The 14,970-nt window shown below is 42.5% G+C and overlaps 1 protein-coding gene across 5 annotated transcripts in view; it reads left to right on the top strand.

The window, feature by feature from the left end:
• Positions 1 to 14,970, top strand: part of cadpsa (Ca2+-dependent activator protein for secretion a) — a 160,900-nt gene that overhangs the window by 107,710 nt on the left and 38,220 nt on the right. For 2 of the 5 annotated variants that reach the window (XM_070445154.1, XM_070445152.1), the window contains exons 17-21: positions 264 to 387; positions 2,795 to 2,863; positions 7,146 to 7,252; positions 10,090 to 10,246; positions 13,843 to 13,984. In XM_070445154.1, the coding sequence (XP_070301255.1) occupies positions 264 to 387; positions 2,795 to 2,863; positions 7,146 to 7,252; positions 10,090 to 10,246; positions 13,843 to 13,984 (599 nt within the window). Of the gene's footprint in view, positions 1 to 263; positions 388 to 2,794; positions 2,864 to 3,829; positions 3,869 to 7,145; positions 7,253 to 10,089; positions 10,247 to 13,842; positions 13,985 to 14,970 lie in introns of all 5 variants that reach the window. The other 3 variants (XM_070445160.1, XM_070445155.1, XM_023993798.2) reach the window with 3 other exon arrangements.

Raw genomic sequence — 14,970 nt, 5'->3', positions numbered from 1 at the left:
TGTATGGTGTTTCCTCCGACACATTGGTGCGGCTAGCTTCCGGGTTGGATGCGCGCTGTGTTAAGAAGCAGTGCGGCTTGGTTGGGTTGTGTTTCGGAGGACGCATGGCTCTCGACCTTTGCCTCTCCCGAGTCCGTACGGGAGTTGCAGCGATGAGACAAGACAGTAACTACTAACAATTGGATACCACGAAATTGGGGAGAAAAAGGGGGTAAAAAAAGGGGACATTTTTCTCTTCTACAATGTCTTCTGTTCTGTCCCAGGTGCTGATGAAGGATATCGTCACCCCTGTGCCCCAGGAGGATGTGAAGACAGTCATCCGTAAATGTCTGGAGCAGGCAGCCTTGATCAACTACCAGCGCCTCTCAGAATATGCCAAAGTAGAAGGTAGATGACCACTTACACACTGACACCCCTCCACACACACAAACAATGCAGCATCACACCGTGTCCTACACTCTTTCACACACAGTGCTGTACTGTACTATTTATGATCTGTCAACATTTTTGTCTCCCTTCTAGCATTGTTACCACAATAGCGTTGATATCTATAGGGATTAACACACGTTGTTGTTGCACAGTGGCCTACAGACACAATCAGACAGCAGTTGTGAGATACTACAGACATCATGCCCTCTGGTGCTTTACCACATTGCCCCCTGCAGGTCAACTGTTTTACACAAACGACATGACTTCTTAAACATCAGGACTTTCCCGATAGCAATGGGATTTAGGCTTACAAGTATTTTAATGATGCATCGTTCCTGATGTAACATGAGTTTCCCAGAATACCACGCATCGCTAAGTACAATGTTGGAGCATGTGTCGATATTGATAGGATCAAAAGAAAGGCAGCACTGTTCTCTGATCAGCTTTCTCCATTCAAATCTTACCTTAACATTATAATTATTCCACAATACTGACGACGGATCCGCTCCTAGCTGAGAGATATTGTCACATTATGGCTGCAAATATTGAGGCAGCTTATTCTAATGCTTACCTATAATAATGCACTAAATTACAGATTCCTTTGTCACATCATTGCGCACATGTTGTTTCACAAATATTGAGGCAAAAATTAGACAGTGTAGCCTACAAATTGAACTCAATTGACTGAACATGAAATTGATTTCAATATGATTTAAATATTGTATATAGGCCTATGTAGCCAACAGGCCTACTGTATGTTTTAATGCAGTCATCTCAGTTTTCATTTGAAGCATTCTTTTTATCATTTGCTTGTCCAATTGCGAAGGCTACGGCAACGGTGTATTTGTAGTCAACTTCGTTCCAAAGTTATCTGCGGTCACAGAAAGACCGATAAACAGCCTGATTTTTTTGGTTTATCTTCTGTGTATAAAGTGAGATTGAAGGGCATCTGACAACAGTTTGGATTTCCAAAAAAGATAAAGATCATCTTTAGCACTGGCACTAGAAATTGGAAGGCAATGGTTAAATATATTTTTTGTGTTTTGGGAGAACTCTCCATTTAGAACTGATCTCAGGGACATTTTAAGAGGAAAGTCAAACATTGAAATACAATCAAATAATGGAAATAAGATGTTGTATTTATATTGTATTAAAAATGCAGTAGATAACTCGAAGCAGAGATTTCATACATAATTTTCACAATGTGATAAGTAATATTGGCGCCTTTGAATTAATATAACTGTTCTGTCCCCAGCTGCAGTAAACAGCAAAAAAAAACACTCCATCTTCCCCTAATGTGGCTGCTCTTACTTTTAGATGGGCTTTTAAAGTTTTAACTCTCTTTTCATTTACAGGTGTAATTTACATTGATATAGCTCCCTAAATAAACTTGCACAGTAGAGATGTGTATAGTAAGTAAAAATGCATTCAACTCCCCGTGTATCTGCCATCTTTATGCTGACTCCTGTGTGTCTCAGCTTCTCTCTGGGCCAGTCAACCCACTGGCCCTCTCCTCTTGCACACCGTTGCGGCTTCAAGGTGGGGTGATGCTCTGAAGCAACAATTTCTCCTTTCCTTGTTTCCTCTCCTTTGTTCTAAAATAACCTTCATCTTCTGTTCATCTTCCCCCCCCTCTGCTTTCCTCCTCCTTGTCTATTGGCTTTGCTGCTTCACTCCAAGCCCCTTGTAGTGTGAACACAAGTCAGGAAGGCCAATACACAAGGCATGCTGGGATTGCCCTCTGCAGCAACCCAGTATCTGTCTGTTGCATGTCCCAGGATTTCTTTACTAGGCATACAGAACTGGCTTACAAACTAAATGATGTGTTGGAATATATTTCTATGTGTGTGTAGCTTTGACTACCCTCACCTATACTATTTTACTGGAAATATCTAGTCTCAAATTCAGCTCTTCTCTATTCCGGTCAGTTTCTATAAAGAAATACCTGAGGGTGCCGAAGATACTGAAGGAGATGCCCCTTAGTATCTTGGAGTGGAAATACTGCAGAAAAATCCTGTTTCTCATAAACATTTGCTTGTTTGTTGCCTTGATCGGGAAAAACTCAAACTTGATAGAAATGTCTCCCACCTTAATACCATTTGGCATGACGAATGGTTAAACAAAAGTGTGTCCAAAGGCGACCGCCAGCCCACACACCCTTTGTCCACCCACCCCTCTCCTCCACATTCGGCACTTCGGGCCCATCCCAAACCTTCTCCCCAGCCACCAAACCCCACCCTCCACCACCACCATCTCCACAGAGGAACCTGTGGGTACCCCTAACCCCCACATTCAGCTACCCTTAGAGCTCTGACCTCTCCTCCTCTGACCCCAGCCTCTTGCATGCCCCGATCCTCTCTTGTAGGGAAAAAGAGAGAAATGTATGAGCATCCTGTCTTCTGCTTGGCGTCTCAAGTGATGGATTTAACCATTCGTGAGTACCTTCTTCATCCTGCTCCACCCTCCTCGACCCGTTCCTCCTCCTCCCCCTTTCCTCAACCATGTTTTTCTATTTTCAACATCTCTCCGTTCACACTTCCCAATCCCCTCTATTATCACCATTCCTTGCTGCCCTCTTAAACTATCTCTCTCACGCTCTCGCTCTTGCTTCTCTTTAGTCCTTTTCCTTTTGATCTGTTGCTTCTGTCTGTGAAAGCCACCCGTGAGAGATCCAGGCCCATGGTCTGTGTCTGTCTGTTAGGTCCTAGCAGGGCAAGCCAGGACCAAGACTCCAACGGTCTGTGACAATCATGAGAGATCTTATCTACTGTATCTGTCAGCTTTTTATTCTGTTACCATGCCTGTCTGCGAATTGAATGCATTTTTACTTTGCTTCTGTGTAAACCCCCCTCAGTCCTGTTGAACCATGTCTCACTGGTACAGTACATGATACAGGTACACCATACAGCTACTGTACCATAGGGAACATTGTCATGACTTTCCCTGTTTGTATCATTTCACACTGGGGACCAGAGTGGTAAGACAACAGGAACAGGAAGTGGCAACCGTAAGGTAGACAGGATGTAATATGTCTACATTTTAGTCTCTGCATGTGTTCCAACTGAAGCATTAATAATGTATGTTGTCATATATTACTGTATGTCCTGGAGTGTTTATGTTTTTTGGTGTGTGTGGGGGGGTGTCGTTTGGACCACTGTCTGTATATGTTTTACTGTTTGAAGCTATATGTGTGTCTATGTCTGACTACTGGTTAACATCAGATCTGGAGAGGAGATCCCTTGGGTGAAAGGTGTTGCTCAACCACTTGTTTTCCAGACTTCCACTCTATCCTGCTCTTATGCTTTCATTACTGACTATCCACTCCTCTCTCTCTCTTTCTCTCCCTCCCACCTTCCCTCTCTCTTCTTCTCTGCTCTCCCTATCTCCTGCTCTCTCCTAGCGGAGAAAACTCAGAAAGATAAGAAGGATCAGGATCCAGGTGACACCATCCTATATATGAGCATATCCTAACCCAGTTAGAGCCATAGCAACATAACATCTCACAGCCTTCCTGAGGCATGGCCTGGGAAGGTTACAGGAATGTTGTGATAGAGTTATGTCTCCACACCCCTGTCCTGTATTTTCCCCTGTACCTGCACTGCATTCCAGTGATGGAGATGCAGCCGTCCCCAGTGGGTGACTGTGGTAACCCTAACTATCAAGTCCCCTCTCTAGCCCTCCTGTTAAGACCACTCATCTGTGTAGTAGCTCCACCAATGGGCCTCCCCTGAATTCTCTTAAAATACTTCCTCTTTCCTGCAATGATGTTTCCTCTTTCCTAAAAAATGTATTATGTCAAGGAGGGGAAGAAAAGAAGTGAGGGAGTGAGGAAGGGAGGAAAAGGGAAGATGGAGAGAATTAGCAAACAAATGAACGGAGAGATCAATTTTAAGACCATTCAGACCATTGCCATTGAGTATCTCACTTGTGTGATTGAAACCTGCAGAGGTAGCACAACGTTATGGCAAGCTTCAATACATGTAAGATAGCAGTTATTATGTGTTTGAATTCATGTATTTGAATTCATAAGTTGTGCAATGAAAGTATCACATCCTCTGCAGAAAGTGCATGAACATCTCCAATGTACTAAAATGCAATCGTTTTGAATGAAAACCTCATATCAAAGTTTGGTTACAATATATGACTGATGAAATGGTTTGGATATTCTGGCTGATATTTCCCATATGACCATAATGTTATATCAATGGCAATTTTGATATATTGGAAATAAGTAAGTGAAGCAAGATGATATCATAGATCATGATAGCACATAGTCATCGTCATTATTAACTGTTTCAGGTTCACAGTTTTGCTGGTGTCACTGTGTGAGATGTAATTGATCATTAAATGTCACTGATTAGACAGCACTCACACCTGGTTTCCCGGGTCTAAATCAGTCACTGACTAAAAAAGAAGCGGACATCCCTTATACTGTAGAATGTGGCAATACTGAGTTTCTGTTATAGAAGATCTAGATGTTTGGCCTTGCCCCTCACCTCACCTGTATCACTCCAGCACCCATGCCCCTTCATTGACCAATGGAAGAAATGCCCTTTGTGTTTGCGGGCATTCTTTTAAACCCTCCATCCATACTGGTGACCAGACCATAATTTCAACACAGTCAGAGGCAATCTTCTGGCCACAGTCCAGTCCACAGACACCACTGGGCTTAAAGTGCTCTGCCAGTGTGTGTGCGTCACAGAGCTGTACTTCTGTACACTGCCAATTAAACCCCTGCTACTACAGAGCCTCACTAGCACAATGACAGATGTGTGTGCTGGACAAAGAGCAGAAGCAGCGAGGAGAGGACATGGTCTTTGCCTCATTTCTTCAAGTGTAGAAGTCCACATTGTCACATTAATCTCTCCATTTTACTGGGACTGTAAAGAGGGACAGAGAAATGGAAAATAAGTCAAGTAAGTCAGTGTTGTTGTGAAAAGTCTGTCAGACTGATTCATTAAGAAGAGATCAGGCATATGTAAAGATGTTTGACCCTCAGATGCCCTGAAGTCTGAACGAGCACCCAATATGTTATTGTATAGGCTCCTACGCAGTTCTCCAGTTACCTATGCTGACTCTCTCTCTCTCACAAATACCATCTCTTCACCATATTCATTATTCTTTTCTTTATTTCAAAAGCATACATTTATGTGTAGCTTCATCACAACCTCATTGGTCAGTTGAGATGGTTGTGATTTGTCCCTTGGTTGTGTTTCGTAACATGATCGCTGTAGACTGAATTAGTATCCATTGAGTAAAGTATGTGAACTAGAGGTCTTCACGGGTCCAATATTTGGACCTGGGGGCTTTCCCACCCGGGCCTGATATGCATAAATAAATGTATTTTAAAGAGGAGAGACCCGAATCGAGCCAAAGACAACTAGATATGTTTCGTATAAACCTGGTCGGATCCAGACCCAGTCGGATCAGAGTGAGGGAAGCAGCAGAAAATTGATTTTTTTAAGCTACTTTATTAACCGGAGCTGATAAAGCGTGAGAGGGAGAGAGAGGTGTTGCTCTAGCAGGCGGGGAGGGGCCGTACTGTGAGAGAGTAACACAGGGATGAGGGCGGGAGAGACGAGACCGCAACCAACCAAGTCGATGGACTAGTGGACTAATAACTGCCATAGCTAGGTTATTTATCATCAAATATGATTACGTAGTACCTGTCTTGACTGCATCAAACTGGGAGAAGCTAGTTAAGCTAGCTAACATTAGCTAACTAGGTTAATTAAAGCTTCAGTGCATGTGATTTCTCATCCTACAGTTACAAATAACAACTCCATTCAGAATATTAAGTAGCAGCCTACCTGTTGGCTCTTGGTCGTTGTAGCCTATCCTTGTCCTTTAACTTTTAATTACGTCATTTTAATTCCAGCTTCCATTGATTTAGATACAGTATCTCCTAACTTTTGCCCCACACGGAGGCTCTATGACTGTAGCCTATTGCCGCTTTGATGACTTATGATTGGCCAACAACAAGCTCATCGATACACTCTCGTGAAAAGTAAGAGCAGCGGCATACATGATAAAATGTCTCTCTCTCTCTTTCTCTCTCTCTACTGCAGCAGTCGCGTTCGGATTTGTACAGGCCCTTCCGGACAAGTCAGTTAAGATTACACACATCTGAGACCTGTGACACTCAGACCCGTGACATTATTTAAATTCTGGAACAGGACCCACTCGTGTCTCTGGTATCCGGGTACAGGTGGATCTGTGAAGACCTCTAATGTGAACAGCAGACTTTCATTGTGTATTTTGTTCTTCAAGATGGATTTGATGTAAAAACCTGCCAATACTTGCACTCTACACTTTCTTAGTGGTTATAATTATCCTGGTTGTCACAGCTATCCTACTTAGCAGGGGGAAATTACCAGACTTCAGGGAGTGTCGTTTTGCATATCACATGTTAAACTTGAGCGTCTCACGTAAGAAACATTCAAAGTGTGGATGTCAGCACATACCGAACTGTCAGCACATACCGAACCGTTGAATGCACAACGTTCTGCACATTTTGCATGATAACTGTGGAACATGTCTGTTGTTTTCCCTGTTTTAATTTGTCTCATTATACCTGCATTGTTCTAGAGATGGTTGTATTACAGTGTTGCCCTAGGAGACTTGCACAACTTTAGCATAAGGTTGATCAGATGTTGAGGGGAAGTTTAACAGCCATGTATCTCCCTCCATATTGACCTGTGACCTTTGTGCTTCAGAGAATGTAGGGCGCTTAGTCACCCCTGCCAAAAAGCTGGAGGACACCATACGTCTGGCCGAGCTGGTCATCGAGGTCCTCCAACAGAACGAGGAGCATCACGCAGAGGTGAGTACAGCCCACATACATAAATCCAAGGTCAGTTATTATCAGAACAGAGAGTTAAGAACTACAGTGAACCATGGGGCATTTATTCTGTCTCTGACTCTGTTTAACAGGCTACAGTCACAGTCGGTACAGTATTTACATCAGGTTTTTTTACCTCCATATCTCACTAGTGCATGCTAGCCAGACCGCAATGGCCTGCACGGTAAGGGGTCAAGGTGTGGGTTTAAAGGTCAAAAAGGTTGTATCACTTCTCACTCCTCCATTTCATGTGCACCAGGCATCGTTTGGGATGACAACGATGAGCAATGCACAGTTTGACCGGGGGACTTCTGATTTGGTCACTATGTTTCCTGTACAAGCCTCCTAGAAGGGAATACCCAACAGGGTTTTAATTAACCCTATTGAATCATATCCTAGCCTAGGTGCTATAAAGGTTTTTGTGGTGATGTCACAAGTTGCTCTTCCTGTAAAGGGTGTCCCCAACAGAAGTTGCATGGTACTGGTAGAGCAGTGTAGTGTAGAGCAGTGTAGTGTAGTGTTGTGTAGAGTAGTGTAGAGCAGTGTAGTGTAGGTTGGTTGTGATGATGATTCAGACTATCATCCTGTTGTTCACACTGCATTTGTACTCTTTCTGGAAACATGAAGAGAATTTACAGACCTCAGTGACCCATTTTTAAACACCAAATGTGTCTATTGATTATGTGAAGGCTAGGTCAAGTGCATGGTCTTCCTCATGCATATTATGTTTACTCACAAAGAGAATGTTGACATATTTCTTAACAGACCTTTAGCTCTTGAGTATAGTTTGTCAATTAAACTACCATTTGTTTTTTCTCCATTGGTTTGGATCATGTCTTTCTTTCACTGTCATCATCACATATGTCCTGCCAACTAACCATTAGATGGAAAAAGTAAGCACAGGGATGTGAACTTTGCAGAAGTATACCTGACTTAACCCCTTCCTGTTCTCTTATTGTTTGTTTTGTTTGCGGGGAATGTTCGGACAGGGCAAAGAGGTATGTGATGGATCCTCAAATCCTGATAACATGACCCCTAACCCCTGCCGCCCCCTCACCTGCCATGACGCCTAACCCCAGTCACCCCCCACCTGCCATGACGCCTAACCCCTGCCACCCTCCACCTCCCATATTATGTGATGTACTGAAGATGCCAAATGCCCAGGGATGATCTTAACTGTTCCCATCTCTCTTCCTAGTAATAGCCTTGTACCCCAACTTCTTCCCTTATAATTGTTTTCAGACTATCCTGGAGAGTTGTGCTTGTGCAGCCCAAAGGGTTGCATTTGGTGATAAAGCAAACCTCAACAAGCACTGTGGCAGTGTCCCTGTCTATCATACTCAGATCCCTCCCACTGAAATCCCCCCCGACCACATCACATCGCCCCCACCCCTCCCGGTCTGGTGCAGTTTTATCTGTCCACCCCAACTGCCACAGCCAACTCTGGTCCCATCCTGTCAGTGAAAGGCCTGCTCTGTGGTGCTGTGTGTTTGGGGAAAGCTGTGACAGGTAAGAGAGGTGATCCAGTCACCTCCACCCAACAAGCTGATCCTCCTCCATTGTAGACCTGATTACTCTCAATGGAAAAAGCATGCCATTTGTCTTAGGTAATGTGACCCGACCCGTCTGTCCCCTCTTGCATTTCTCAAAATGCATTGTTGTGTGAATTTTCCCATCGGAAATTAACACCAACACTGTCAGTAGACCAGCATAACCAGAAATAGACATCTTCCACTCCTTCTCAACCCAGTACCCTCAGTCACCTCATCCATGTACCAGTCAGTTTGAGTCAATTACATTATTATTCAAGTAATTTGGCAAATCTAGTAACGTTTCTGTGTATAGTGTAGGCCATGGCGAATACAGTTCATAAATTGACGTATGGAAATTAAACCGAACCCTAACTGTTACCCAATTCAGCAGCCAATGTGAAGAATCAGTAGATGAATCCTCCCACTGCTTGAGGCCTGTAATGACAGTTTTATTTATTGTTATAAGCCTCTCCATTTTGACCCTGAGTCTGTTGCTGGTTGCTGCTGGCGCTGTCATGGCAACCGTCCCATGCCAGAGTGCATGACGCCCATGGGAACATTCACATCACAGAGGTGTGACGATGTGAATGGCTGATGGCCAAGTCCTCCACTGGCCCAGAGGACAACGGGCAGGGAGAGGGGGAGCATGGGAGGATGAGTGTTAACCTGCATGAGACCAGCCTGTTCCAGACTCTGTCACTCCACTGATTCTGTCTATCCTATGGGGAGGCTCAGAGCAGCTCTGTATGAATGACTTAGTCAAGGAGCCGTATCTATGCAGTTCTCTGTGTTTCGCTCTGTGGGCCAACAGAACAGCGCACGTTTAGCCGTGCTCGAGTGCAGAACTGAAACACTGTGCTCAAAGCTGTAAAGTGTCCCCCAGAGATCTCTGTGTGATGCCTCAGAGGTGACAACTTGACTCTTATTGTGAAAATGAGAGAAGAAAAGAGCCCTTATATAGGTCGGTGGAGTAACATTATCTTCCTTTCCTCTCTAGAGAATGACACTTTGAGGCTTGTATTATAGTTGCATACTCTTATCCTCCATTTGTTTGTCTCTCTATCTTTGTCTATTTCTCCACCTGCCTCCCTTTTCCCCTCTTTCACCCTCTATTTGTTTTTCATCAAACTTTATCTACACATTCCTCTCCTTCTCTCTTCCGTGTATCTCTTTCATACCCCCTTCTCTCCTTTCTATGTATTCCTCTCTTCTCTTTCATTCTACACTCTCTCTCCCCATCTCTCTGTTTTCTCTCTCTCGCTCTCTCCTTCACTCCTCTCTCTCTAGGCATTTGCGTGGTGGTCAGACCTGATGGTGGAACATGCAGAGACCTTCTTGTCTCTTTATGCAGTGGACATGGATGCTGCACTGGAGGTTCAGCCCCCTGACAGCTGGGACAGCTTCCCTCTCTTCCAGTTGCTCAATGACTTCCTGAGGACCGACTGTGAGTGCCTCCAACCCCGGCCCAGGCCCTGAACCAGGGCTACATTATGAACAAACACACACAGCGTTTAGCACTCCAGAACCATACAGCACATACAGCACATACAGCACATGCAGCACACAGTCTGGAGCATTCATGACACATAGTACTGGGTTTTTATTGAATATTCAATGTGGTTGATCTTGGCGAACTGGAGAAACTAAAACCTAGTGTTGAGATCCAAATTGAGGAGAATATGTTACGATCTAATGTTACTTTCACACTGCATGATCCTTTCTGCATTTAACTCCAGTATAATGAAACGGATGAAGGTAATTGAGAGGACAATGCAGCACTGTGGGAGCTTCTTACTAAGAGCTGAAACTAACATTGAAATGGTTGCTGTGGGCCCTGTAATTATTTGGTGCATGTGACAAATAAAATTAATGAACTGCAGTTGCCGTAGGAGCGCTGTCCAGGGTTCTGGAAGCATGAGTCAGAAGAGAAACACTTACCACTGCCTTTGTGAAGTGAACCTGCACTGGGCTAATTGTCCCAAGGGAATGTCTCATTCTAGTTTGTCAGCCAGGAGTCTGGAAGAATGTAATGTAGTCTGTTGTTCACCTGCAGTGGCTTAATGGACTTGGACTGGAACAGCTTGTTATGCTCACTTGTTACTGCTGCACAATTGGCCACATTCATAGTTGGACATTTTTTTGAAACAGCTGATTGGTTATTTACATTGCATTGATCATAGCAACAAGAAAATCTGGAGACAAGCCAAAAAGAAGGGTGAAATTAATGGTATTTTGATAAATGATAAATTGACATTTATCCTCTACGGGATCAGTGTCCCCCCCGCGGGATGGTTGAGCTAACGTAGGCTAATGTGATTAGCATGCGGTTGTAAGTAACAAAATAAAATCCCAGGACATAGACATATCTGATATGGGCAAAAAGCTTAAATTCTTGTTAATCTAACTGCACTGTCCAATTTACAGTAGCTATTACAGCGAAAGTGTACCATGCTATTGTTTGAGGAGAGTGCACAATTCTGAACTTGAGAATGTATTAATAAACCAATTAGGTACATTTGGGCAGACTTGATACAACATGTTGAACAGATATGCAGTGGTTCATTGGATCAGTCTAAAACTTTGCACATACACTGCTTCCATCTAGTGGCCAAAATCTAAATTGCACCTGGGCTGGAATAATACATTATGGCCTTTCTCTTGCATTTTAAATATGGTACAAAAAAATGCATGTTTTTCTTTGTATTATCTTTTACCAGATCTAATGTGTTATATTCTCCTGAATTAATTTCCACAAACTTCAAAGTGTTTCCTGCACATCAACACGTCATGATATATTAGATTCCATAGTGTACACTTTGCATACAGTATGGTTGATGGACTGTAGCATACACAGATGGACTAATCCCATGTAATACTAGTAATTCTGATTTCCATGACTTTGACAGTATAGTTGGAAATGTAAACCTGCCACCATGATATCAACCATCCATCTCCCTCAGGCTTCTCCAGTGGTTTACAGGAGCACAATAACACAGTACACACACAGAGCAGCATCCCAATACTACCAAACCATACCACAGGGGAATGTTACATGGAAGGTCATTTGTTTTGTCTCCCTGAAGCAGCTAGCTTATGTGTCATGAAATAGCCTTAGCACCAGATAGGCGCCAAAGTCGGACGCCATTCAAGCAGTTAATGAGGTCTAAAACAGTGGTGGTTGGGAGTAGGGCGAGCCCTGCATCCTCACTCCTGGACAAATACATTGAAGTGTACAGCAGCCACTCAAGTGGCTAATTGGAGAGCGACAATCAGGGAACAAAATAAACATTGCACCTACTGTGTATCATCGACCTTGACTTCTATACACACGCGCGCACACACACACACAGAGGGAGAGTGAGCGCTCAAAGGGATAAAGAGGAAAACAGACCCACTGTTTGGAGCCAAGAGCCATCGCATTAACACACACTGGCCTCCATTTTATCTCCCTTGGTCTGTGTTAGCGTTGCCTTTTTACCAGTTGAATCTAGAGGAAACTTGCCTGGTCTAAAAAAAAATATATATATATATATATATAGCCATCAGATATATAAAAGAGAGAAAATCTGGTATGGTAGCTTATAGCGAGGAGTTAGCTTCCTTCTGATAGGATTCAAAAGGTAAAATCCAGGGTTCTATCTCATAGCTTTCATCTGGCCATTCATTTCAGATCAGCAATCACTCCAAGGAAGACAGGAAGGAGAGATGCATTTTCAATTCATTCTCCCAGAGCTGTTACAGTCACCTCCAAAATGATTGGTACCCTTGATAAAGTTGAGCAAAAAAGACTGTTTAAAATAAATTACAAATACTAAGATATATTCTATTTAAAAAAATAAGGACAATTATATTGTTTTATACTAATAAAATTGCTTGGAGAAAGAGATGTGTCAAAATTATTGGCACATCTAATGATTCTTCTAAATAAAATCGAACAAAATTGTGGCCTGTAATGGCTTCCTGTTTCACTGGGGTATAACAGTTAGGTAACAATTAGGTAACACACATGTAAAATCCATATGTCAACCATCATGGGGAAAGGCAAAGAACTCACAAATGAATAGACAAATGGTTGACTTTCATAGATAAGGCAATGGTATAAAAACTACTGAAAAACAAAATATACCACTTACACCACTATTCAAGCAGCATTTAAGAAGTTTAACATCACTGGAACAGTGGTCAACTTGCTTAGTAGAGGACCCAAGAGTATCTTGTCCCCACACACAATGAGAAATATGGTTCAGGATTCAAAGAAAAGTCCAAGGGCTACAGTTGGAGAATTACAGAACTTGGTCGAATCTTGGGGTCACCAAAACTACAATTAGATGCCACCTCCATGCCAATAGGCTATTTGGAAGGGTTGTCATCAAAAAAGCCTTTATTGAGAGCAACCAATAAATGTAAACACCTGGAGTTTGCTAAACAGAATTGGCACTTGGATTGGAACCGGGTGCTATGGTCAGATGACACGAAAATAGAGCTCTTTAGCCGACCACACAAGTGGTGGGTTTGGCATAGAAAGTAGGAAGCATATGCAGAAAAGAACCTCATGCCTACTGTAAAATATGGTGGTGGATCTTTGATGTTATGGGGCTGTTTTGCTTCCACTGCTTCTGGGGCCCTTGTTAAGGTCAACGGGGTCATGAACTCTTCCAAGTACCTGGACATTTTAGTCGCAACACTGGTTGCCTCTGCCAGGAGGCTGACACATGGCCGCAAGTGGATCTTCCAGCAAGACAATGACCCCAAGCTCACATCAAAATCCCCCCCAAAAATGTATTATTGACCACAAAATCAACATTTTGTAATGGCCATTTCAGTTTCCAGACTTGAACCAATTTTAGTAGTATAAAATAATCTAATTATTTAAAAAAAAAATTGCATACAAGATAACTCAGTATTTGTATTATTTATTTTATACAAGTATTTTTTGCTCATTATTATCAAGGGTGCCTATCGTTTTGGAGGTGACTGTTCCGATGGTGTTACATTTGAATGAATGACTTCATCTGACCTATATGCTCTGTCCTGTCTCAGATAACCTGTGCAATGGGCAGTTCCACAAACACCTGCAGGACCTATATGCCCCACTGGTGGTGCGATATGTGGACCTCATGGAGTCATCCATCGCCCAGTCCATCCACAGGGGCTTCGAGAGAGAGTCCTGGGAGCCTGTCAAGTAAGGACACCCCTAATATCAACACCCCATTGAAATGGTTACATAGCCCGGATGCTACTGTTTCTGCATTCAAGTTGGCTATAGTAGAAATCGACTGATACCCAGGCTAGTCATAATGCAGTATAGACATACTGTATAGGTAGATGCTAATATCTTCAGTTTTCAAACTTGAATTACTGTCAATGTTTTCAAGCTTTCCTGTTCATGTTAACATAAATATTCTGCTAATGTTTTGGTAATCATGTGTACCATATATTTGTACATGAAATATGTTGATATCCACACATGAAGTATGTCTACTTGTGGGCAATTGTGTAAAAATATATTAATAAGTATTAACACAATTATTTACTATCTATTTATTTATATTTGTCCACATTGCAGGTAAGACCATCTGAAAATATTGTTGGAAACATGTTTCTTGAGTTTTTCCCTAGAGCATGTGCCAAACTCATTCCATGAAGGACCGACAGTCTGCGTGTTTTCGCTCCTCCCTTGTACTTGATTGATGAATTAAGTTCACTAATTAGTAAAGAACTCCCTTCACCTGGTTGTCTAGGTCTTAATTGATAGTGAAAAACCCTGCCCTGGAGTGTTCATATGGTACCCCTTGTATGAATGACTTTGCTGTTTGTTGTCACCATATGTTGAGTTGTCAAAAGTCAACTATCTTTTGTCATTAGTCTCTTCAATGGTGATAGGACACACTTTACACATTATTTGTCACCATTAGATTTGCCTCTTCAATTCAATGGAAAGATACCCTTAGTTATTTAATTTCAATAACAGATATTTTAGTGCTAATTTGCTTTTTTTTTGTGCTAATTTCCTCACCAATTTTATTTGTTTTCCTTGGCATTGCTTTTATCTAGTTTGTTTCACTTTCCCTTTTAAAACACATACACATTACCACTGTTACAGGACATCTTTTTCTGTTCTGTTTGTTTCTACACAAGAGCCTAACAAGTAATCTGCCTGATTTGAAT

The sequence above is a fragment of the Salvelinus sp. IW2-2015 genome, linkage group LG1, assembly GCF_002910315.2.
Source record: "Salvelinus sp. IW2-2015 linkage group LG1, ASM291031v2, whole genome shotgun sequence".
NCBI lineage: Eukaryota > Metazoa > Chordata > Actinopteri > Salmoniformes > Salmonidae > Salvelinus > Salvelinus sp. IW2-2015.
The sequence above is the reverse complement of the archived record's forward strand: the minus strand, read 5'-3'. Positions and strand labels throughout refer to the sequence as shown.